The 27167-nt window shown below is 42.9% G+C and overlaps 1 protein-coding gene across 1 annotated transcript in view; it reads right to left on the bottom strand.

The window, feature by feature from the left end:
- The window catches only part of LOC121535557 (epidermal growth factor receptor), a 93746-nt gene that overhangs the window by 2098 nt on the left and 64481 nt on the right, over window positions 1–27167 (bottom strand). Inside the window, exons 4-26 of the mRNA XM_041842745.2 lie at window positions 26556–26687; window positions 26213–26281; window positions 25513–25631; window positions 24328–24469; window positions 21489–21605; window positions 21015–21141; window positions 20817–20890; window positions 20648–20735; window positions 20299–20498; window positions 17088–17220; window positions 15026–15116; window positions 12303–12469; window positions 10777–10815; window positions 10473–10617; window positions 10233–10355; window positions 9783–9881; window positions 8214–8399; window positions 7418–7573; window positions 6984–7059; window positions 2390–2634; window positions 2054–2221; window positions 582–635; window positions 323–416 (exon numbers count right to left, since the gene is read on the bottom strand). Of these exons, the coding sequence (XP_041698679.1) occupies window positions 323–416; window positions 582–635; window positions 2054–2221; window positions 2390–2634; window positions 6984–7059; window positions 7418–7573; window positions 8214–8399; window positions 9783–9881; window positions 10233–10355; window positions 10473–10617; window positions 10777–10815; window positions 12303–12469; window positions 15026–15116; window positions 17088–17220; window positions 20299–20498; window positions 20648–20735; window positions 20817–20890; window positions 21015–21141; window positions 21489–21605; window positions 24328–24469; window positions 25513–25631; window positions 26213–26281; window positions 26556–26687 (2844 nt within the window). The remainder of the gene's footprint in view (window positions 1–322; window positions 417–581; window positions 636–2053; window positions 2222–2389; window positions 2635–6983; window positions 7060–7417; window positions 7574–8213; window positions 8400–9782; window positions 9882–10232; window positions 10356–10472; window positions 10618–10776; window positions 10816–12302; window positions 12470–15025; window positions 15117–17087; window positions 17221–20298; window positions 20499–20647; window positions 20736–20816; window positions 20891–21014; window positions 21142–21488; window positions 21606–24327; window positions 24470–25512; window positions 25632–26212; window positions 26282–26555; window positions 26688–27167) is intronic.

The following is a 27167-nucleotide window of genomic DNA, read 5'->3' as shown; positions in this document are numbered from 1 at the left end:
TGGAATATGAACTACAGCTATTGCCCAGCAGAGGTCACTCTTCCTTTCAAAATAATACATGACTGTTTTATTTTAAAAGGAAGGTGTATCACTATATTACATTTACCAGACGCTCTTATCCAGAGCGACTTACAGGAGCAATTAGGGTTAAGAGCACATCGACAGATTTTTCACCTAGTCGGCTCGGAGATTAGAACCAGCGACCTTTCGGTTACTGGCACAACGCTCTTAACCACTAAGCTACCTGCCGCCCCATTATATCCAATGACATTAGCCATGTTCTGGGGTTAAGACCCTTTGGGAGGTAAAGGAGGATACTTGCCTGGAGCTGGCTGGAAGGCGTGGTCCAAGAACCTGTCTGTGGGGTCAGCAATGTACCGGAGAACCATGCTCCCTTCTCTGACTGGGAACCCGTTCTAGGTAAAATAAAAATGTTGTTGACCCAAAGCCACACCTTAACTGCAAGTATCCAATGAATTAGAGATCAGTTGTTTTGAATGGTGAAAGACTATGTCAATACTGCAAAGTTTCCTTTTCAATACACCTCAATGTGCATTTGTGATGGTTACTGACTCTCTTACCCCATTTCTGCTGTGGCACAGTCCAATGCTGCTGTTCAATGTGCTGTTCTGGCTCTGAAACACAGATTCACACTCAGGTCAACACTTCCATTTACATCTGAACACACATGGTAAAATCCCACAAAAACACATACTCATTACTGTAGACATACTTCTTATAAGCTCTTGGTAGTTCTTTACAGTAATGTTTCGAAAGGTCAAACCTTTTAATTTCATAAATGTGTATGAAGAAGATGGTAAAATAAAAGCAACCACAATGAATAAATAAAAAGAGTGACAAAACAGCTGAGACATATTTCATTATTTTCGACAGGCTGAATAAGAGGAAATGGGACTAAGTTAAACAGGCGACCATCTGTGTAGTGAACCAAACGCTGCTATTATAAAAATCAGGTTCCTGCACTTGTATTCTGCCAGAAAAATATTTAATAAGTAGGTCTGCCTGCAAAAGTAATCAAAGTTGAAAGCTTATGGAGTAACCAGCCGGCTTTCAGTGGCAGGCATAAGTTCCTAGATATACGGCCAACACTGGACCTCTTGGAGATGAGTCTTAAGACAGACAGAGAAGGAAAGAGAGATGATTTCTCCTCATCTTAAATGCCATTAATCAAGGGGCACCTGGGAGGAAGCAGGGGTGAGGGGGGAGAACAGAAATAGGACGGGGGAAGAAGAAGAGTACCCCTGATGACAATTTAACAGGAAAGATTGGGTGATTGAGGGGAGTCTGGTTCAAGCCAGGTATGACCCGGTATGAACGCCCACGTAAATGTAATTTACTCTGTTTCCTCCCCAGCCTACGTACACCATGATTCAATTTCACCACAATGGCAACAGGGGCTAACTATGAACTTGAACTGGGAGACGCAGTATCAACATGACCTGACCTGGTTTCATCTTGTTAAATACAGGATAAATAAATAAACAAAGAGAATGTTCTAGCCTTTGCAGAAACAATTCACCACAAGGTTGTTGGTTCTAATCCAGGGTGTAGGGAAACCTAAATTGCCTCCAGTAGTCTAAATTGCCCAATTACGTCCATTTTGGAGGTGGATAACAACATTCTGCAGACCCTTCTTTATAAAAGAACAGAGAAGAGCTGTGAGCATAAAAAAGTGAGACATAATGGAATCACTTTTCTTTGATTCAGTGCAATGATGTCATATTATCCAGTTCCTGTAATAGACTAAAAAACTATTCTCTGCGTTAGAAATGAGCGCAGAGACAGAGAGCCAGTGGCTGGTGGAAACCTTTTCTTTGGACTGGTTTACCGGATTCAGACTCCTGGACTTATCCCCATTGAACATGCATTTTAGTCTAGTCGTAGACTATGTCCGGGAAATTGCCTCTTTTTCAGTTACAAGTGTCTGCCACATAGCAGTAGATGATGGCTAGCCTAGTTGATGTGTTATTGTACCATATAATGTAGGAGCTGTGTGCTGAAGGTGCTGAGGTATATATTACTATTATTGTACCATAGAGTATAGGAGCTGGGTACGGGATGTACTGGGGCTACTGAAGAAGCCATGCTGAGGCACCAGGTACTCGTCTGCATCCACAGCATCTTCCATGTCCTCTCCACTGATCAGACTGCGGTAGAACTTGTTGTCGGTGGGGCTGGGGAGGTGCATCCGGTCGTCACCCTGGAAGAGACACACACAACTCACCATCAGTACCAAAAGACCAGTCAGAAAGAATGATAGAGTAGCTAGGTGGTTATTCACTAACCTTACAGTGTCTGAGGGAGTCTAATAGGTTTGTGTTGTGTGTGACTCTACAGTTATTCCTGACAAAGGAGTTAAAATGCTTACCTGGATGACAAGGTAACGTGGGGGATCCCGCGCCATCTTGGAAAACTCCGCTATCAGCTCCCGGAAACGAGGCCTGCTGTCTGCGTCGATCATCCAACATTTGACCATGATCATATAGACGTCTATGGTACAGATGGGAGGCTGGGGCAGCCGCTCCCCTTTCTCCAGCACCCCTGCTATCTCATTGGCTGGGATGCCGTCATAGGGCTTGGTCCCAAACGTCATCAGCTCCCACACGGTCACACCTAAACAGAGGTACAGTGAAACAGATTGAGGCACAATCATTGACATAATCGCAGTTAAAAACATTAATTACTGTCACACTTAATGATAGTGGCACAATCTCAGTTCAAGTTCAATCACTAGGGAAGATGACTGTTTTCATTCCAGAAAAGAGGACAGGCAGATATCAACACAATGTTAAGTTAGTTTCCAAAACATTCCACAGTCAACATCACTAAGTTGGATGTGTCCTTAGGAGTGGGAGTTGTCAAGTTCCGTTGGTGTTGGAGCAGTTTGAAAGGGAAAAGGAGAAGAGGATGGAAAGACAGGAGGAGGAGGGCTGGCTGCTGCTACTGATGTCTTTGCCTTGTAGAACGGAAGACACGATCCAACCTCAGGGGACAGGATCTGGAGACTGGCCCGCCGAGCATGTGTGTGTCTGTGTGCAGGCTTGCGTGTGTCTAAACTAGGGGTGGGGGGTGTGTTGGGGACTTGAGAAAGTTGAGGTTTCAATGTTTTTTTGACAAGACACTGTTTTCTTTGACAAGATACCCGTTTCTCTCATCTCCCAGGCTCTAGCAAACCAATATCCCTATCTGGACCTGATTCTAACAGATCTACATGATCCATAATCATTATTTATGTATCTGGAGTTACACAAGCAATGTAGTTAATTCTGACACGATGCAGCATTGACATGTTAGTGTTTTGGCAGAATGTAAAGGTATTAGTGCATTAATCCTATTAAATAGTGTAAATGTATGTTCTTCTGACTTACCATAGCTCCACACGATGTATGTTCTTCTGACTTACCATAGCTCCACACGATGTATGTTCTTCTGACTTACCATAAATCCACACGATGTATGTTCTTCTGACTTACCATAGCTCCACACGATGTATGTTCTTCTGACTTACCATAGCTCCACATTATGTATGTTCTTCTGACTTACCATAGCTCCACACGATGTATGTTCTCCTGACTTACCATAGCTCCACATTATGTATGTTCTTCTGACTTACCATAGCTCCACACGATGTATGTTCTTCTGACTTACCATAGCTCCACACGATGTATGTTCTCCTGACTTACCATAGCTCCACACCATGTATGTTCTCCTGACTTACCATAGCTCCACACGATGTATGTTCTTCTGACTTACCATAGCTCCACACGATGTATGTTCTCCTGACTTACCATAGCTCCACATTATGTATGTTCTTCTGACTTACCATAGCTCCACACAATGTATGTTCTTCTGACTTACCATAGCTCCACATTATGTATGTTCTTCTGACTTACCATAGCTCCACATTATGTATGTTCTCCTGACTTACCATAGCTCCACACGATGTATGTTCTTCTGACTTACCATAGCTCCACATTATGTATGTTCTTCTGACTTACCATAGCTCCACACGATGTATGTTCTCCTGACTTACCATAGCTCCACATTATGTATGTTCTTCTGACTTACCATAGCTCCACATTATGTACAGTGGGGAAAAAAAGTATTTAGTCAGCCACCAATTGTGCAAGTTCTCCCACTTAAAAAGATGAGAGAGGCCTGTAATTTTCATCATAGGTACACGTCAACTATGACAGACAAAATTAGAAAAACAAATCCAGAAAATCACATTGTAGGATTTTAATGAATTTATTTGCAAATTATGGTGGAAAATAAGTATTTGGTCAATAACACAAGTTTCTCAATACTTTGTTATATACCTTTGTTGGCAATGACACAGGTCAAACGTTTTCTGTAAGTCTTCACAAGGTTTTCACACACTGTTGCTGGTATTTTGGCCCATTCCTCCATGCAGATCTCCTCTAGAGCAGTGATGTTTTGGGGCTGTCGCTGGGCAACACAGACTTTCAACTCCCTCCAAAGATTTTCTATGGGGTTGAGATCTGGAGACTGGCTAGGCCATTCCAGGACCTTGAAATGCTTCTTACGAAGCCACTCCTTCGTTGCCCGGGCGGTGTGTTTGGGATCATTGTCATGCTGAAAGACCCAGCCACGTTTCATCTTCAATGCCCTTGCTGATGGAAGGAGGTTTTCACTCAAAATCTCACAATACATGGCCCCATTCATTCTTTCCTTTACACGGATCAGTCGTCCTGGTCCCTTTGCAGAAAAACAGCCCCAAAGCATGATGTTTCCACCCCCATGCTTCACAGTAGGTATGGTGTTCTTTGGATGCAACTCAGCATTCTTTGTCCTCCAAACACGACGAGTTGAGTTTTTACCAAAAAGTTATATTTTGGTTTCATCTGACCATATGACATTCTCCCAATCCTCTTCTGGATCATCCAAATGCACTCTAGCAAACTTCAGACGGGCCTGGACATGTACTGGCTTAAGCAGGGGGACACGTCTGGCACTGCAGGATTTGAGTCCCTGGCGGCGTAGTGTGTTACTGATGGTAGGCTTTGTTGCTTTGGTCCCAGCTCTCTGCAGGTCATTCACTAGGTCCCCCATGTTGTTCTGGGATTTTTGCTCACCGTTCTTGTGATAATTTTGACCCCACGGGGTGAGATCTTGCGTGGAGCCCCAGATCGAGGGAGATTATCAGTGGTCTTTTATGTCTTCCATTTCCTAATAATTGCTCCCACAGTTGATTTCTTCAAACCAAGCTGCTTACCTATTGCAGATTCAGTCTTCCCAGCCTGGTGCAGGTCTACCATTTTGTTTCTGGTGTCCTTTGACAGCTCTTTGGTCTTGGCCATAGTGGAGTTTGGAGTGTGACTGTTTGAGGATGTGGACAGGTGTCTTTTATACTGATAACAAGTTCAAACAGGTGCCATTAATACAGGTAACGAGTGGAGGACAGAGGAGCCTCTTAAAGAAGAAGTTACAGGTCTGTGAGAGCCAGAAATCTTGCTTGTTTGTAGGTGACCAAATACTTATTTTCCACCATAATTTGCAAATAAATTCATAAAAAATCCTACAATGTGATTTTCCGGATTTTTTTTTTCAATTTGTCTGTCATAATTTATGTGTACCTATGATGAAAATTACAGGCCTCTCTCATCTTTTTAAGTGGGAGAACTTGCACAATTGGTGGCTGACTAAATACTTTTTTTCCCCACTGTATGTTCTTCTGACTTACCATAGCTCCACACGATGTATGTTCTTCTGACTTACCATAGCTCCACACAATGTATGTTCTCCTGACTTACCATAGCTCCACACCATGTATGTTCTCCTGACTTACCATAGCTCCACACGATGTATGTTCTTCTGACTTACCATAGCTCCACACGATGTATGTTCTCCTGACTTACCATAGCTCCACATTATGTATGTTCTTCTGACTTACCATAGCTCCACACAATGTATGTTCTTCTGACTTACCATAGCTCCACATTATGTATGTTCTTCTGACTTACCATAGCTCCACATTATGTATGTTCTCCTGACTTACCATAGCTCCACACAATGTATGTTCTTCTGACTTACCATAGCTCCACATTATGTATGTTCTTCTGACTTACCATAGCTCCACATTATGTATGTTCTCCTGACTTACCATAGCTCCACACGATGTATGTTCTCCTGACTTACCATAGCTCCACACGATGTATGTTCTTCTGACTTACCATAGCTCCACATTATGTATGTTCTTCTGACTTACCATAGCTCCACATTATGTATGTTCTTCTGACTTACCATAGCTCCACATTATGTATGTTCTCCTGACTTACCATAGCTCCACACGATGTATGTTCTTCTGACTTACCATAGCTCCACACGATGTATGTTCTTCTGACTTACCATAGCTCCACACGATGTATGTTCTTCTGACTTACCATAGCTCCACATTATGTATGTTCTTCTGACTTACCATAGCTCCACACCATGTATGTTCTTCTGACTTACCATAGCTCCACATTATGTATGTTCTCCTGACTTACCATAGCTCCACATTATGTATGTTCTTCTGACTTACCATAGCTCCACACCATGTATGTTCTTCTGACTTACCATAGCTCCACATTATGTATGTTCTTCTGACTTACCATAGCTCCACACGATGTATGTTCTTCTGACTTACCATAGCTCCACACCATGTATGTTCTCCTGACTTACCATAGCTCCACATGATGTACTGTATGTTCTCCTGACTTACCATATCTCCACACGATGTATGTTCTTCTGATTTACCATAGTTCCACACCATGTAAGTTCTCCTGACTTACCATAGCTCCACATGATGTACTGTATACATCTACATTTACGTCATTTAGCAGACGCTCTTATCCAGAGCGACTTACAAATTGGTGCATTCACCTTATGATAGCCAGTGGGACAACCACTTTACCATTTTTTAATTCTCCTGACTATGTATGTATGTTCTCCTGACTTACCATAGCTCCACACGTCACTTTGATGTGTATATGTCCGGTGGAGGATGGACTCCAGTGCCATCCATTTGATTGGTACCTGCAGAGAAAGGGTTCTCATGACTTAGGGCTCACTGTGCAAGACAAACCTGAGGTAGTTCTTCCAGATGGCTAATACAACATTAGGTATGTAGGTAAAGTATTGCATCTGTGTTATGGACAGATTATCATAGGTTGGGTAAGGGATGGAGATAATGACAACAACATAGATTATCACTATCATACTATCATACTATCATACTATCATACTATCATACTATCATAGTCAAAAGGGGATTATAATATCATATTTACGCTACAAAAAATGTGTTTCTTGTGTTACATTACTTCACAGTAATTCAATTAAAATCAAACTATTTTCTTTACAGTAATGACAAGAATGAGGAGATTGGGCAGACCTTTCCTCCTTCTGCGTGGTACTCCTTCTCGTCAGCATTGAGGAGTTTGGCCAGGCCGAAGTCAGTGATCTTGACATGCTGAGGGGTCTTCACCAGGACATTCCTCGCTGCCAGGTCACGATGCACCAGGTGATGCTCCTCCAGGTAGCTCATCCCCTGGGATCAACCACAGGTGAAAGGTCAAATGAGGAGGTAGAAGTCTACGTCCATACATGGGGCCTGTTCGATTACTACTGAAAATTAAGGAAGCATTCTAACAGTATTCACATTTTTGAATGACTCGTTGTTTGATTAGGTTTTAAAGAGGTCAACAAGAGGTCAAATGAGGTTTGAACTGTAGGGGTCTATAGGAGTCTATACATGGCCATACCAGACGTTCCAATGAATCCTGTTTGATTAAATACCATACACTGTGACTCATGGGTAGTCAGAAATGAGGGTCAGGAAAACTCAGGGCCTCATCATAGTCTGGGTGCCATTCATCAGTAAGTTGGATGTGTCCTTAGGAGTGGGAGTTGTCAAGTTCCATTAGTGTTCGAGCAGTTTGAAAGGGAAAAGGAGGATGAGGAAGTACGTGAAAATGACTTCAACCAGGAGGTGAACCCAGCATTTTGTGGTTTGAAATTCCAAATGTAACCGTAACAGGAGTAAATAAGAACACATATTTTCACAAACTCACACCCTTTCATTCATTTTATTTTGGTTAGTTGGAAAATGAAAACTGCGTCTTGGAAAATCACTGCAATTAAAAAAACACTTTCCGGTCGATGACTGTTTAAATGCAACTTAGTCTTACCTTGGCTATCTGTACACACCAGTTGAGGAGGTACTGGGATCCTATGTTGTCCTTGTTCTCCTTGACATAGTCCAGCAGACAGCCGTAGGGCATGAGCTGGGTGACCAGCTGGACTGTGGAGGTCAGGCAGATGCCCAGTAGACGACAAACATGGGGGTGGTCCACACTGGCCATCACATAGGCCTCCTACAGTCAGATAGATACAGTACCAACATTTACTACAGGCCAAGAAGGAGGGCATCACTACTCTGCTCCACACTAGTAATCACATTATAGGCTTTCTACAAAACACACAAACAGTACAGTACAGTACAGTATACAGTACAGTACACAGTACAGTATAGTATACAGTACAGTACAGTGCAGTACAGTACAGTATACAGTACAGTATACAGTACACAGTACAGTATAGTATACAGTGCAGTACAGTGCAGTACAGTACAGTATACAGTACAGTATACAGTACACAGTACAGTATAGTATACAGTGCAGTACAGTGCAGTACAGTACAGTGCAGTACAGTACAGTATACAGTACAGTATACAGTGCAGTACAGTGCAGTACACAGCATTTAGGGCTAGGGATGGTGGCATCATTCAACTGTGAGTTCATAAAACCAACATCCAGTAGTGATATCTAAACACAACATGAGCATTTCATAACAACTCACAGCTTAAAAGACATTGACACTGATCAGAAAAATATGTCAAAACTTAGTGAATACTTTAAAGAGAGCTCTTGACCTTATGACAAGAGGTCAAGCACAACATCACTGCAAAACCTCAGCTGTCCACGCGCTCCATGAAGTCTGACACTGAATATTCACATGACTGTGTCAGACCTGGGTTCAAAAAGCATTTTCAATCATACAAATACTTAAGAGCGTTTACGTGAGCCTGGCTGGAGTGCCAGGTGGGTGGAGTTTGAGCTTTTGGGAATATTATATTGGTTCAACAATGCCAGGAAAGCTAAATCAAGCCCAGCCAAAGTATTTGAAAGATTTCCAATACTATTTGAACCCAGGTCTGGATTGTGTTTTTTAACTGTGGTTACTGGAAGAGATTCTAAATTCCTTTCCAGAACACCTTAACCTTGAATTAGTATCCTCCTCCCACGCCCAACCCTGGACCAAAGCTTCTCAATGAGTTAATCCCATTTCCTACGCCCCCATCAAGAGGTCGCTGACTAGAAACCTGACACCATTTTCAAGCTAAATGTTGTCATTATTTCAGCTTCTTCCTAAATGGAAGAGCATGTGCTTGGAATTAGACTATTAGAGGAAACGTGACACCTAAATTGGCCAGTAACATGCAATAATACTGAGTGTATTATGCCGCTAAATTAGGTCAAAATACTAATTTGTCAAAGAATTGTTTAGTTTGAAAGTACATGTACAGTATGGTATGGATAACCATCAATGACAGTATGATACCATACTGTGCCTAACAGCACTAACTTAGATTCTACTGTAAATTAGATATAGAATGTCTTTATATTTGGAAGATAACAGTTTCTAACTCCCATGAACAAACATCTTAGAGTGAAGTGATATAGAGTGATATAACTCACGTCCAAGATCTCCTTGTTGGCTTTAGGTGATGTGGCTTCTCTTAAAACCTTGATGGCCACAGGGATCTTCACATCCTCTCCTTCAGGGACCCACAGACCCTGGACAGGACAGATAGTAGGGTTTTTTAACAGGCTAACATGAGATATATGTGTCAGTGTGTGTACTTTGAACATTTCTTGAAATATTTTATTGTTACAGTAGAATGTGGGAATGGTAAAATAACTAATAATGACTGGAGGGTGAGAGTGGATTGATGCATGATGTGGTGTGTTAAATATGTGGCTGTTAATTGAAAAACTGACAACAGATGTAGATGTGTCTAAAGGTGTTGGTTTATATTCAGTCTGAACACACATTCCCCATAAGTTCCTTAAGTACAGTACCACAGTACAATCCATGAAACTGGAGTTCCAGAATGAAACCTAGAAAACGTGAGCATTTGTATTTACCTTGTAGACAGTGCCGAAGGCCCCTGATCCCAACACTTTGATCTTCTTAAACTCGGTCTCCTTCAGAATACGGAGCAGAGCCTGGTTGGGCGCCTCACCACTGGGAGTCAGCGGTTCAACTAACTGTAGATGCGGATAAGGATTGTTTACTTTCGGTTCACTTTGATGCACTATCTCAGGTGATTGAATTCCAGCCCTAGAAAGCCCTTGAGACTCAGCAGTTCAGTTTCTGCCTCTCACCTCTCTCTCCTGGAGGAGTCTTCGCAGGGTCCTCTTCTTCTTGATGTGGCGTCGTCGTAGCAACACAAAGACGGACAGGCCCATGATGAGGAAGGCCAGCATCCCGCCCACCACGCCAGCTGCAATCACTGATAGGCCAGAGTTACTGAATGGGGAACAGATGGTAACCAATCAATGCAAAGAAAATACTTCATACAAATGATAAAATGTTAATTAGCTTAGTGAGCTTAGTGTTTCTACGTTTATGTTAAATTTGAACAGTATGTTTGTAAGTTACTGTTCATGACTAGAGTAATTTGCTTACCCTTTAGACTGACAGCCTTTCAGACCAGGACCAGTACATCTGTAAAGATATTAGCACATATATGAATAGATCTGCTGAATTTATTTGTATATCTTATTGTTTTGTTATTGTGTCTGTATTTGAGTATTTGTGAATTATTAATGTAAACTGCTCAAAAAAATAAAGGGAACACTTAAACAACACAATGTAACTCCAAGTCAATCACACTTCTGTGGTTTGGCAGGTGGTGGTTTGGCAGGTGGTGACCACAGACCACTTCTCAGTTCCTATGCTTCCTGGCTGATGTTTTGGTAACTTTTGAATGCTGGCGGTGCTTTCACTCTAGTGGTAGCATGAGACGGAGTCTACAACCCACACAAGTGGCTCAGGTAGTGCAGCTCATCCAGGATGGCACATCAATGCGAGCTGTGGCAAGAAGGTTTGCTGTGTCTGTCAGCGTAGTGTCCAGAGCATGGAGGCGCTACCAGGAGACAGGCCAGTACATCAGGAGACGTGGAGGAGGCCGTAGGAGGGCAACAACCCAGCAGCAGGACTGCTACCTCCGCCTTTGTGCAAGGAGGAGCAGGAGGAGCACTGCCAGAGCCCTGCAAAATGACCTCCAGCATGCCACAAATGTGCATGTGTCTGCTCAAACGGTCAGAAACAGACTCCATGAGGGTGGTATGAGGGCCCGACGTCCACAGGTGGGGGTTGTGCTTACAGCCCAACACCGTGCAGGACGTTTGGTATTTGCCAGAGAACACCAAGATTGGCAAATTCGCCACATTGGCGGTGGGTCAGTCATGGTGTGGGGTGGCATTTCTTTGGGGGGCCGCACAGCCCTCCATGTGCTCGCCAGAGGTAGCCTGACTGCCATTAGGTACCGAGATGAGATCCTCAGACCCCTTGTGAGACCATATGCTGGTGCGGTTGGCCCTGGGTTCCTCCTAATGCAAGACAATGCTAGACCTCATGTGGCTGGAGTGTGTCAGCAGTTCCTGCAAGAGGAAGGCATTGATGCTATGGACTGGCCCGCCCGTTCCCCAGACCTGAATCCAATTGAGCACATCTGGGACATCATGTCTTGCTCCATCCACCAACGCCACGTTGCACCACAGACTGTCCAGGAGTTGGCGGATGCTTTAGTCCAGGTCTGGGAGGAGATCCCTCAGGAGACCATCCGCCACCTCATCAGGAGCATGCCCAGGCGTTGTAGGGAGGTCATACAGGCACGTGGAGGCCACACACACTACTGAGCCTCAATTTGACTTGTTTAAGGACATTACATCAAAGTTGGATCAGCCTGTAGTGTGGTTTTCCACTTTAATTTTGAGGGTGACTCCAAATCCAGACCTCCATGGGTTGATAGATTTGATTTCCATTGATAATTTTTGTGTGATTTTGTTGTCAGCACATTCAACTATGTAAAGAAAAAAGTATTTAATAAGATTATTTCATTCATTCAGATCTAGGATGTGTTATTTTAGTGTTCCCTTTATTTTTTTGAGCAGTGTATTTATGTGGTTGTGACAGATGCCCTTACTTACCCCTCGGTACAGTTCTGGTGGCACAGCTGGCACACCTTCATCTTATCTGCGTATTTCCAGATGAAGGTGTTCTTGCCCCCTGCCACCCCTGGCACCCCTCTAGGGCACAACGGGACACAGTTGTCGCCATCTTTGAAGTTGGCACACTGGGTACACTGCTCATGGCCCTGAAAGAGAGAGAAGAGGATAGCAACATTCTAAGGAAACAGCCCTACTGTGTTGAGACATAGAATATTGAACAGACACAACCACACAAGCACCCTGGGACTAAAAATTGTCAAAGACTCCAGCCACCCTAGTCATAGACTTTTCTCTCTGCTACCGCACGGCAAGCGGTACCGGAGCCGTGTCTAGGTCCAAGAGGCTTCCAAGAGGCTTCTAAATAGCTTCTACCCCCAAGCCATAAGACTCCTGAACATCTAATCAAATGGCTACCCAGACTATTTGCATTGACCCCCCCCCCCTACATAGTATATCATAGAGAGACACATACTGCTATATATTATATTATAGAGACACATACTGCTACATAGTATATTATAGAGACACATACTGCTACATAATATATTATAGAGACACATACTGCTACATAGTATATTATAGAGACACATACTGCTACATAATATATTATAGAGACACATACTGCTACATAGTATATTATAGAGACACATACTGCTACATAATATATTATAGAGACACATACTGCTACATAGTATATTATAGAGACACATACTGCTACATAATATATTATAGAGACACATACTGCTACATAGTATATTATAGAGACACATACTGCTACATAGTATATTATAGAGACACATACTGCTACATAGTATATTACAGAGATACATACTGCTACATATTATAGAGACACATACTGCTACATAGTATATTATAGAGACACATACTGCTACATAGTATACAGTGCCTTGCAAAAGTATTCACCCCCCTTGGCATTTTTCTTATTTTGTTGCATTACAACCTGTAATTTAAATGGATTTTTATTTGGATTTCATGTAATGGACATACACAAAATAGTCAAAATTGGTGAAGTGAAATTAAACAAATAACTTGTTTCCAAAAATTCTAAAAAATAAATAACGGAAAAGTGGTGCGTGCATATGTATTCACCCCCTTTGCTATGAAGCCCCTAAATACGATCTGGTGCAACCAATTACCTTCAGAAGTCACATAATTACTTAAATAAAGTCCACCTGTGTGCAATCTAAGTGTCACATGATCTGTCACATGATCTCAGTATATATACACCTGTTCTGAAAGGCCCCAGAGTCTGCAACACCACTAAGCAAGGGGCACCACTAAGCAAGCGACACCATGAAGACCAAGGAGCTCTCCAACCAGGTCAGGGACAAAGTTGTGGAGAAGTACAGATCAGGGTTGGGTTATAAAAAAATATCAGAAACTTTGAACATCCCACAGAGCACCATTAAATCCATTATAAAAAAATGGAAAGAATACGGCACCACAACAAACCTGCCAAGAGAGGGCCGCCCACCAAAACTCACAGACCAGGCAAGGAGGGCATTAATCAGAGAGGCAACAAAAAGACCAAAGATAACCCTGAAGGAGCTGCAGAGCTCCACAGTGGAGATTGGAGTATCTGTCCATAGGACCACTTTAAGCCGTACACTCCACAGACCTGGGCTTTATGGAAGAGTGGCCAGAAAAAACCTATTGCTTAAAGAAAAAAATAAGCAAACACGTTTGGTGTTCGCCAAAAGGCATGTGGGAGACTCCCCAAACATATGGAAGAAGGTACTCTGGTCAGATGAGGCTAAAATTGAGCTTTTTGGGCATAAAGGAAAACGCTATGTCTGGCGCAAACCCAACACCTCTCATCACCCCGAAAACACCATCCCCACAGTGAGGCATGATGGTGGCAGCATCATGCTGTGGGGATGTTTTTCATTGGCAGGGACTGGGAAACTGGTCAGAATTGAAGGAATGATGGATGCCGCTAAATACAGGGAAATTCTTGAGGGAAACCTGTTTCAGTCTTCCAGAGATTTGAGACTTGGACGGAGGTTCACCTTCCAGAAGGACAATGACCCTAAGCATACTGCTAAAGCAACACTCGAGTGGTTTAAGGGGAAACATTTAAATGTCTTGGAATGGCCTAGTCAAACCCCAGACCTCAATCCAACTGAGAATCTGTGGTATGACTTAAAGATTGCTGTACACCAGCGGGACCCATCCAACTTGAAGGAGCTGGAGCAGTTTTGCCTTGAAGAATGGGCAATAATCCCAGTGGCTAGATGTGCCAAGCTTATAGAGACATACCCCAAGAGACTTGCAGCTGTAATTGCTGCAAAAGGTAGCTCTACAAAGTATTGACTTTGGGGGGGTGAATAGTTATGCACGCTCAAGTTTTCAGTTTTTTTGTCTTATTTCTTGTTTGTTTCAAAGTGGTAGGCATGTTTTGTAAATCAACTGATACAAACCCCCCAAAATATTTTTTTATTCCAGTTTGTAAGGCAACAAAATAGGAAAAATGCCAAGGGGGATGGATACTTTCGCAAGCCACTGTATTACAGAGACACATACTACTTCATAGTATATTATATCGACACATACTACTTCATAGTATATTATAGAGACACTTACTACTTCATAGTATATTATAGAGACACATACTACTTCATAGTATATTATAGAGACACATACTGTACTTAGGACGTAGCATATATAAGAGGCACACATACTGGTCCAGAGCAGGACTGGGTTCCGTTGAGGAGCTGACACTCAAGGTGACACTCCACACACGTCTTATTCACTTCAGTCTCACGTGGCTCCCTGCAACAATTAGGACACATGTTAGCATGTAGCATATTTTCACTAGCCTGGTCCCAGATCTGTTGGTGCCGTCTTGCCAACTCCTCTAGTCGTTGTCCCATAGGAGTTGGTAAGACAGCACAAACAGATCTGGGACCAGGCTATATTTCTATTGGTTTAACATTTAATTTCAGATGGTTGCATTTGCAGTGAAATACTTGATCCTGTTCCTCATAGCAGTAGTTAAGGCACTGCATCGCAGTGCTAACTGTCCCACTAGAGATCCTGGTTCGAATCCAGGCTCTGTCGCAGCCGGCCGCGACCGGGAGACTCATGGGCGGCGCACAATTGGCCCAGCGTCGTCCAGGGTAGGGGAGGGAATGGCCGGCAGGGATGTAGCTCAGTTGATAGAGCATGGCGTTTGCAACGCCAGGGTTGTGGGTTCGTTTCCCAGGGGGGGCCAGTATAAAAAAAAATATATATATATATATATATATATGTATTCACTAACTGTAAGTCGCTCTGGATAAGAGCGTCTGCTAAATGACTAAAATGTAAATGTAAATGTTAAATTGTAAGCAAGTTTGATACTCAATGTTTGATAGAGGAGAGGACTGCCAAAGTTAAACAGCTATTAGTTCATTGAGTTCATTACCAAAAGTGACCAATTCTACTGTATAGTACTGTCTTACTGCCTTCCTTAGATGTACTGTCTGTTTTTACTGTTAAATTCCATGCAACATCGTTTCTTGCTAAATACACGTTTAATTGATAGCTTCAGTTACCAACAGTTTTTCTTTGCCAAGTGTACAAAAAGTTACTTTCACTCTTCTTCAATACTTCAGCTGCAGAATCACATTACAATGGCTCCTATCTCACCCCTCCAGTAGGTTTCAATGGCTCCTATCTCACCCCTCCAGTAGGTTACAATGGGGAACAGAAAGGGGCTCCTATCTCACCCCTCCAGTAGGTTAAAATGGGGAACAGAAAGGGGCTCCTATCTCACCCCTCCAGTAGGTTAAAATGGGAAACAGAAAGGGGCTCCTATCTCACCCCTTCAGTAGGTTACAATGGGGAACAGAAAGGGGCTCCTATCTCACCCCTCCAGTAGGTTAAAATGGGGAACAGAAAGGGGCTCCTATCTCACCCTCCAGTAGGTTAAAATGGGGAACAGAAAGGGGCTCCTATCTCACTCCTTCAGTAGGTTACAATGGGGAACAGAAAGGGGCTCCTATCTCACCCCTTCAGTAGGTTACAATGGGGAACAGAAAGGGGCTCCTATCTCACCCCTCCAGTAGGTAAAAATGGGGAACAGAAAGGGGCTCCTATCTCACCCCTCCAGTAGGTTAAAATGGGGAACAGAAAGGGGCTCCTATCTCACTCCTTCAGTAGGTTACAACGGGGAACAGAAAGGGGCTCCTATCTCACCCCTTCAGTAGGTTAAAATGGGAAACAGAAAGGGGCTCCTATCTCACCCCTTCAGTAGGTTACAATGGGGAACAGAAAGGGGCTCCTATCTCACCCCTTCAGTAGGTTACAATGGGGAACAGAAAGGGGCTCCTATCTCACCCCTCCAGTAGGTAAAAATGGGGAACAGAAAGGGGCTCCTATCTCACCCCTCCAGTAGGTTAAAATGGGGAACAGAAAGGGGCTCCTATCTCACTCCTTCAGTAGGTTACAATGGGGAACAGAAAGGGGCTCCTATCTCACCCCTTCAGTAGGTTACAATGGGGAACAGAAAGGGGCTCCTATCTCACCCCTCCAGTAGGTAAAAATGGGGAACAGAAAGGGGCTCCTATCTCACCCCTCCAGTAGGTTAAAATGGGGAACAGAAAGGGGCTCCTATCTCACTCCTTCAGTAGGTTACAATGGGGAACAGAAAGGGGCTCCTATCTCACCCCTTCAGTAGGTTACAATGGGGAACAGAAAGGGGCTCCTATCTCACCCCTTCAGTAGGTTACAATGGGAAACAGAAAGGGGCTCCTATCTCACCCCTCCAGTAGGTTGCAGGAGTCCACACAGCTTCCTGCTCGGCTGTAGTCCTGACAGGCGAAACACATGGTGGGTCCAGCGCCCCAGCAGCCATATCTGGTACACATCCTGTCACACGTGTTGTTCTGCATCCCTGCAAACACACACATACAGACACATACTGTAGATAGGCCCAAGAAATTGTCAAAGACTCCAGTCACCCAAGTCATAGACTGTTCTCTCTGCTACCGCACAGCAAGCGGTACCGGAGCGCCAAGTCTAGGTCCAAAAGGCTCCTTAACAGCTTCTATCCCCAAGCCATAAGACTGCTGAACAATTAATCAAATGGCCACCCGGACTAATTACATTGACCCCCCCCCTTTTAATTTTACACTGCTGCTACTCGCTGTTTATTATCTATGCATAGTCACTTTACCCCTACCTACATGTACAGTGAGGGAAAAAAAGTATTTGATCCCCTGCTGATTTTGTACGTTTGCCCACTGACAAAGAAATTATCAGTCTATAATTTTAATGGTAGGTTTATTTGAACAGTGAGAGACAGAATAACAACAAAAAAATCCAGAAAAATGCATGTTAAAAATGTTATAAATTGATTTGCATTTTAATGAGGGTAATAAGTATTTGACCCCCTCTCAATCAGAAAGATTTCTGGCTCCCAGGTGTCTTTTATACAGGTAACGAGCTGAGATTAGGAGCATACTCTTAAAGGGAGTGCTGCTAATCTCAGCTTGTTACCTGTATAAAATACACCTGTCCACAGAAGCATTATTCGCAAATGGAAGAAACAAAAAAGAACTGTCAATCTCCCTTGGCCTGGGGCTCCATGCAAGATCTCACCTCGTGGAGTTGCAATGATCATGAGAACGGTGAGGAATCAGCCCAGAACTACAAGGGAGGATCTTGTCAATGATCTCAAGGCAGCTGGGACCATAGTCACCAAGGAAACAATTGGTAACACACTACGCCGTGAAGGACTGAAATTCTGCAGCGCCCGCAAGGTCCCCCTGCTCAAGAAAGCACATATACAGGCCTGTCTGAAGTTCGCCAATGAACATCTGAATGATTCAGAGGAGAACTGGGTGAAAGTGTTGTGGTCAGATGAGACCAAAATCGAGCTCTTTGCCATCAACTCAACTCGCCGTGTTTGGAGGAGGAGGAATGCTGCCTATGACCCCAAGAACACCATCCCCACCGTCAAACATGGAGGTAGAAACATTATGCTTTGGGGGTGTTTTTCTGCTAAGGGGACAGGACAACTTCACCGCATCAAAGGGACGATGGACGGGGCCATGTACCGTCAAATCTTGGGTGAGAACCTCCTTCCCTCAGCCAGGGCATTGAAAATGGGTCGTGGATGGGTATTCCAGCATGACAATGACCCAAAACACACGGCCAAGGCAACAAAGGAGTGGCTCAAGAAGAAGCACATTAAGGTCCTGGAGTGGCCTAGCCAGTCTCCAGATCTTAATCCCATAGAAAATCTGTGGAGGGAGCTGAAGGTTCGAGTTGCCAAACGTCAGCCTCGAAACCTTAATGACTTGGAGAAGATCTGCAAAGAGGAGTGGGACAAAATCCCTCCTGAGATGTGTGCAAACCTGGTGGCCAACTACAAGAAACATCTGACCTCTGTGATTGCCAACAAGGGTTTTGCCACCAAGTACTAAGTCATGTTTTGCAGAGGGGTCAAATACTTATTTCCCTCATTAAAATGCAAATCAATTTATAACATTTTTGACATGAATTTATTTGGATTTTGTTGTTGTTATTCTGTCTCTTATTCTGTTACCAATTGTTTTCTTGGTGACTATGGTCCCAGCTGCCTTGAGATCATTGACAAGATCCTCCCGTGTAGTTCTGGGCTGATTCCTCACCGTTCTCATGATCATTGCAACTCCACGAGGTGAGATCTTGCATGGAGCCCCAGGCCAAGGGAGATTGACAGTTATTTTGTGTTTCTTCCATTTGCGAATAATACTTCTGTGGACAGGTGTCTTTTATACAGGTAACAAGCTGAGATTAGGAGCACTCCCTTTAAGAGTGTGCTCCTAATCTCAGCTCGTTACCTGTATAAAAGACACCTGGGAGCCAGAAATCTTTCTGATTGAGAGGGGGTCAAATACTTATTACCCTCATTAAAATGCAAATCAATTTATAACATTTTTGACATGCGTTTTTCTGGATTTTGTTGTTGTTATTCTGTCTCTCACTGTTCAAATAAACCTACCATTAAAATTATAGACTGATCATGTCTTTGTCAGTGGGCAAACGTACAAAATCAGCAGGGGATCAAATACTTTTTTCCCTCACTGTACATATTACCTTGACTAACCTGTAATCCCCACATTGACTCAGTACCGGTACCCCCTGTATACTACTCTACTACTCTACTGTATCTTAGTCCATGCCGCTCTAACATCGCTTGTCCATATATGTATATATTCTTAATTAATTCCTTACTTAGATTTGTGTGTATTGGGTATATGCTGTGAAACTGTTAGATATTACTTGTTAGATATTACTGCACTGTCAGAGCTAGAAGCACAAGCATTTCGCTACACCCACAATAGCATCGGCTAAACACGTGTATGTGACCAATAACATTTGATTTGATTTGATTTGATATAGCCTCAGTATTGTTATTATTCTATTGTGTTACTTTTTATTTCATTTTTTACTTTTGTTTATTTAGTAAATATTTTATTAACTCTATTTCTTGAACTGCATTGTTGGTTAAGGGCTTGTAAGTAAGCATTTCACGATAAGGTTTATACCTGTTGTATTCGGCGCATGTGACAAATAGAATATGATTTGATTTGATATCAATACAAAATAATAGTTTTAACCCAGACCAATATAAAACTTTTCTCTTTTCACACAACACCGTACAAGCAACAGGCTAGCGTTAATTTCCTCTTTCTCCCACAATACTCCATCATCATTGTATTATGTATCTATCACAGTTTTATGACCACAACAATAGAGGGTAAATATTAATCTCGGAACCACTCATATCCCAGTGTAACCTTTGTTTTAGTAAGCACCGAACATCATGTTATCTCTAATTTGTCATGGGCTTGAGCTGACATTATGGTGTTGACTCCTGGTGTTTGTTGTATATCTCCTGTTTGTTGGTGTTCCTTTTTTTCTGTTATGTGACCACAAAAATCTATAAAGATGTTCATCATAAAAAAAAGACTGATTGATTTACCGCATACGGCTGCGTCGGCGTTGTTCTCCAGCCGAGCGGTCTGCGTGTCAGACTTGAACAGATGTTTCCAGTGGTGATTCTTGGTGTAGCAGAGGTTGGGGTTTTTTGCGATGACCACGTCTCCGTCACTGATCTCCTTCAGGTTGCGCAGGCCCAGGTGGGTGATGGTTAACTGGGTTACGGCCAAGCTCACCAGAACACTGAGAACAGAGAGAGGGGAGGGGAAATGGCGAGAAAGAGAGAGAGAGGAGTTAAAGGGATATTGGATGAGTCACATCCATTTACTGTCAGTGGCACCCTGTAGTAGAGGCTGAGGTTTAGAGAGTTAGGCCAGGGACAGTACTCTTACCGCTTGGTCCGTCCACGGATGATCTCCAGGTTCTCAAAGGGACTGAGGGACGTCATGTCCTCAGGCCAGTTCTGAATCAGCAAGTACCCTGGAAGATGAATAGATTTGTTTTAATAATTGTGAAAAGTGCTCTTTTGTCTGATCTGAACTGCCATGGCTCTTTTCTTACCGGTAATTTCTCTGACCGTCTTGAAAACGTCTAGCTTGGCCGGATCCATCTTAGGTGTTTTGGTGAATGTGTCCCTGTGAATAGTAATAACAACTGTGACATGTATCTGTCATATTCATGAAATGCACAATACAAAGGTTATAAATTATCTATGATGTTTCTACAATTTCAAAAAACCTTAATGCGCTCACTACTTACCCATGGATAGACGTGTAGATAATAGCAATGTTCCCATTGATTTTGGTACAGTTTTTGAATGTGTCAATGTTGGTGGCATTAATGGACAGAATATTGGTAAGTTTCCCCATTCCAAGTCCATTGCAAACTGTGAAAATTAGTAACATATTAATAAAAACAAACGTGGCTACTAATGTCTTGCCACACGGAAAAGTTAGTTTGAGAAATCACAAGCCCCCCCCCAAAAACAGAAGACTAGTGCAGTACAGCAGGTTAAAATACATTTTTATTCAAGAAGTATCATTCAAAAATCTGAAAATCCTTTATTGGAAATAAAATGGTATTGAACACAACCCTACATTGCATCTTTGGGGAATAACACTGTGGGGTGAACTTTCCATGTTACAGAGAGGCACATTCATGCAGTATTATCATGAGTGCTATAATCCCTGCCATCAGAATGTACAGTAGGAGTTGTGGTAGTATCAACTCTACCTTTGGGACACAGTCCATCACACTTCTTGCACTTCCTGACCCCTCCCTCGTCCACTTCGTATGTGTCACCACTGCACGTCCGAACGCACGCTCCATGGTCCGTCACCACATAGTTATCTGAGGGGAAAAAAACATAAAATATCATTATATTCTAAGAGTACACAATCAGCACTCATTAATCATATAAATCTGGTTCTAATATCAAGTCAAATACATTTTTTTTATTTTTTATCTACCAAGTTGTCATTTTCTTCAAAGGAATAAAAATAAGAGAATATACAGTTGAAGTCGGAAGTTTACATACACTTAGGTGGGAGTCATTAAAACTTGTTTTTCAACCACTCCACACATTTCTTGTTAACAAACTATAGTTTTGGCAAGTCGGTTAGGACATCTACTTTGTGCATGACACAAGTAATTTTTCCAACAATTGTTTACAGACAGATTATTTCACTTATAATTCACTGTATCACAATTCCAGTGGGTCAGAAGTTTACATACAATCAGTTGACTGTGCCTTTAATCAGCTTGGAAAATTTCAGAAAATGATGTCATGGCTTTAGAAGGTTCTGATAGGCTAATTGACATCATTTGAGTCAATTGGAGGTGTACCTGAGGATGTATTTCAAGGCCTACCTTCAAACTCAGTGCCTCTTTGCTTGACATCATGGGAAAATCAAAAGAAATCAGCCAAGACCTCATAAAAAACATTGTTGACCTCCACAAGTCTGGTTCATCCTTGGGAGCAATTTCCAAACGCCTGAAGGTACCACGTTCATCTGTACAAACAATAGTACGCAAGTATAAACACCATGGGACCACGCAGCCGTCATACTGCTCAGGAAGGAGACGTGTTCTGTCTCCTAGAGATGAATGTACTTTGGTGCGAAAAGTGCAAATCAATCCTAGAACAACAGCAAAGGACCTTGTGAAGATGCTGGAGGAAACAGGTACAAAAGTATCTATATCCACAGTAAAACGAGTCCTATATCGACATAACCTGAAAGGACGCTCAGCAAAGAAGAAGCCACTGCTCCAAAACCGCCATAAAAAAGCCTGACTACAGTTTGCAACTGCACATGGGGACAAAGATCTTACTTTTTGGAGAAATGTCCTCTGGACTGATGAAACAAAAATAGAACTGTTTGGCCATAATGACAATTGTTATCTTTGGAGGAAAAAGGGGGTGCTTGCAAGCCGAAGAACACCATCCCAACCGTGAAGCACGGGGGTTGCAGCATCATGCTGTGGGGGTGCTTTGCTGCAGGAGGGACTGGTCCACTTCACAAAATAGATGGCATCATGAGGAAGGAAAACTATGTGGATATATTGAAGCAACATCTCAAGACATCAGTCAGGAAGTTAAAGCTTGGTCGCAAAGGGTCCTCCAAATGGACAATGACCCCAAGCATACTTCCAAAGTTGTGGCAAAATGGCTTAAGGACAACAAAGTCAAGGTATTGGAGTGGCCATCACAAAGCCCTGACCTCAATCCTATAGAACATTTGTGGGCAGAACTTAAAAAGCGTGTGCAAGCAAGGAGGCCTACAAACCTGACTCAGTTACACCAGCTCTGTCAGAAGAAATGGGCCAAAATTCACCCAACTTATTGTGGGAAGCTTGTGGAAGGCTACCCGAACCGTTTGACCCAAGTTAAACAATTTAAAGGCAATGCTACCAAATACTAATTGAGTGTATGTAAACTTCTGACCCACTGGGAATGTGATGAAAGAAATAAAAGCTGAAATAAATCATTCTCTCTCCTATTATTCTGACATTTCCCATTCTTAAAATAAAGTGGTGATCCTAACTGACCTAAGACAGTGAATTTTTACTAGGATTAAATGTCAGGAGTAGTGAAAAACTGAGTTTAAATGTATTTAGCTAAGGTATATGTAAACTTCCAACTGTATAATAAACCTATATAATGCATTGTGTCCTGTGCAGGACAGTATTGTATGCATGCCAGTGTTTCAGAGCTGATTCTAACAAAAAGTGGAAGCTGCTGCATTAAAACACCCTGAAACTAAATCATTTTCATTTCCTCGTTCATGCAGTTTATGATTAAACTCAGAGTCTGTCACAGACTGACTGACACTAACACCAGGCTAGAGGGACCATGTGGCCCCTTGTTCAGCATACCAGCATACAATTTCTGAACGTTTCACATCACTGAGACTCCTCTGTAGACTTGGTTGAAGCCCCCTCTGTGTACAAATCTTCTAAACCAGGGCTGCCCAATCCTGGTCCTTATTTTGTGTGTGATTGTAAAATAATCAGTTCAAGGAGATACAGTTGGTGTATTTGAAGCAATTATTCGTATCATGATTGTCTTCTAATATTTTATTTATTTACACGAAGATTGACCACGAATATTTCCAATTTTCCATTCACTATAATGGGGGATCCTGTTTTCTGCTAACAATGCCTGCTGTACCGCGGTCAGCCTTGAACCTCCGTGGCTTCAATGAGATGGGGGAGTCGTTTTCCCCTGGTCCCAGGTCTGAATTAGTCCCTGATTAGGAGAGGATGAAAACCACAAGTGTTTGGGCCCTCCATGACCAGGATGGGGCAGCCACGTTCTAAACAATCCTTATATAATTTATTATATACTGTTGCCTCATAGAGGAGGTCATGGGGGGACATGGAGGGGACATGGAGGGACATGGAGGGGACATGGAGGGACACAGAAGGGACATGGAGGGACACAGAAGGGACATGGAGGGACATGTAGGGGACACGGAGGGGACATGGAGCGGCACGGAGGGGACACGGTGGGACACCGAAGGGACATGGAGGGGACACGGAGGGACATGGATGGACATGGGGGTTTTCTTACGAGGGCAGGTCTTGACGCAGGTGGCTCCGAAGTTGTACTTTCCGTCTGGGTTGTTGACCAGTTGGTGAAGGTTGCGGTCGTAGAGCAGGAGGCGGGGACACGAGTCTTTACACATCCCATCATCCTGAAAGTCCCGGCAAGCCTACGACATCAAACAGGGTTGTGTTCATTAGGCACCAAACAGAAGAAAACAGACTGAAACCGGGAGGGACAACCTGAACCTGAAACGCTTGTTTTCACTTTCCATTGCAAGATGTTTTAAATGTCCTAATCACAGTGCTTGACTTGGACAAATAGGTTTGGGTACTCATTTTGGGTGCCGGCACTGTTAATATTTAGGTGCAGGAGCTCCTCAATCCTCTTGAGCTAATCTTCTATAAGAGGAACAGGAGCTCAAGCAGTAGAACATTTGAGGTGCCGGTACTCAGCTCCGGTGAGCTCCTGCCCAAGTCAAGCACTGCCTAATCATGAATACGACCCAGCCTTCACTGACAGAGAGCACTAGGACCATATAACAGAGCCGTATACTCAGATCATAACACTGCATTTCTATTTCACGCCTTAGCTTAGCTTAGCCAGAGAGGAATATGTGACGCTGGCTTAGCTCCCAGCTGGGGGCCAAGCCTGATTCTCAAGGCACTGTCAAAAAGCAGGGTTTAACCAGTGATAGAATGGGTCACTGGATGCAAGAGCAACACAATGTGGTTTCAATCATAAAGTGGATAGAAAACACTGTTACGGGTCAGTGTATGGTTGGTCATGAGCCAGTAAGTCACAAGGGAGCCTCATAAGAGATAAATAATAACGTGTGAAATGCAATGTGGGTCTGTTTCCTCAAACCCTTAACTCTTGAGTGATGACACTTTTATTGGGTGAAGAAATAACTAGAAATAATACATAATAGCTTATGTGAGAGATGCAAGTGTCCTCCCTTATGGAGTCACTCCTGGCCTCTCTCCCTATAACCTCTGACCCAAGTACAATGTGAAGGTGGCTTCAGAAGGTGGTAAAATCACATGACATGGTGAGGTAATAATCCTGACCCCAGTACAGTGTGTGAAGGTGGTGTATCTGTCTGTATGTCTGTCAGTCTGTCAGTCTCTCACCAGATGATCTAGGTCTGGGTCCAGTACAGTGTTAAGGTGGGTTATGGTTATGGTTAGGGTTATGGTTAGGGTCTCTCACCAGACAGTCTGTAGGTCTGGGTCCAGTGCAGCCTGCAGCACAGTGTTCGTTGCAGCAGTCGATGGGGGACGGACCCTTACATCTCTTAGAGCACTGCTGGGCACAGTTCAGCTTCGTCACTATAAAGAGAGGAAATGTCAAATCAAATTTTATTAGTCACATGCTTCGTAAACAACAAGTGTAGACTAACAGTGAAATGCTGACTTACGGCCCTTCCCAACAATGCAGGGAGAAAGAAAATAGAGAAACAATAGAAAAGTAAAACACATAATAATACTGTAAAAGTAATAATAAATACACAATGAGAAATTATAACTTGGCTATATACATGGTGTACCAGTACCGAGTCGATGTGCAGGAGTAAGAGGTAACTGAGGTAAATATGTACATATACAATAACTAGGAAAGAAGTAACTAGGCAACAGGATAGATAATAAACAGTAGCAGCAGCATATGTGATTGGTCAAAAAAGATAGTGCAAAAAGGGTCAATACAGATAGTTGGCAGGGTAGCCTAGCGGTTAACAGCGTTGGGCCAGTAACTGAAAGGTTGCTGGTTTGAATCCCTGAGCCAACTAGGTGAAAAGTATGTCAATGTGCCCTTGAGCAAGGCACTTAACCCTAATTGCTCCTGTAAGTCACTCTGGATAAGAGCGTCTGCTAAACAACTCAAACGTTGTTTAGCAGACTCAAAGACTTACATGTCTGGCAGTGTTCTGGGCCGGGCGCCCAACATGAACCATTGAAGCATCCAGGATCACATCTTTTACCTACAAAACATAGATCCAAATAAAAGTTTAGCAAAGCTTAACTTCAAAACTGTTACTTTAATGTTTAATCAAATAAAGTTGGAATATTTGACAGTTGAAGGTGAAACATTACTAAACTGTTGGCTAAACTTGTTGAAGCAGCTTCCTGTTAATATCTTACAACATGAACCAATCTAGCTTCAAGGGTGTATAAAAACACAAAACTTTGAATGGGATTATGGTATGTACATTTATATGATGCAATGTTTAATGTGATGTAACAGGAGCTCCTTACAGAGCCGATTGCTGCTGGGTTCAGGTAACTGCATGTTGGGTTTGCTGTTACTGTTTACAATGTCCAACCACTGGATGGTCTCCACGTTACACAGCTGGTTGTCTGAGAACTTCACTCCTCCTTTCAAGATCTCTGGAAAATGGAGAGAGATGTGTTTATTTTCAGGTGGAAGCTAAATATTGGTTTAAATTAATCAATGTAATAAAGCTGTGCAGATGAAATACAACAAACTACTGAATCTCCAGATTCAGATGCAACCCTAACTTCAACCCTACCCTCATTCCTAATCTCAGCTTCATAACCCTAACTTCAACCCTAACCTCAGCTTCATGACCTCATCCTGGTTCAACCTTAACCCTCAACTCTAACCTCAGCTTCATGACCTCATCCTGGTTCAACCTTAACCCTCAACCCTAACCTCAGCTTCATGTCACATCCTGGTTCAACTCTAACCCTAACCCTCAACCCTAAACATAGCTTCATGTCCACATCCTGGTTCAACCCTAACCCTAACCCTAGCCTCAACCCTAACCCTAGATTCCTGGTTCAATCCTAACTGTAGCCTTAACCATAACCCTAGCTTCGTGTCCACATCCTGGTTCAACTCTAACC

Source organism: Coregonus clupeaformis, chromosome 21, assembly GCF_020615455.1.
Source record: "Coregonus clupeaformis isolate EN_2021a chromosome 21, ASM2061545v1, whole genome shotgun sequence".
In the NCBI taxonomy this organism is placed as follows: Eukaryota; Metazoa; Chordata; class Actinopteri; order Salmoniformes; family Salmonidae; genus Coregonus; species Coregonus clupeaformis.
Note: the sequence above shows the minus strand (reverse complement) of the source record. Positions and strands in the feature narration are given on the sequence as shown.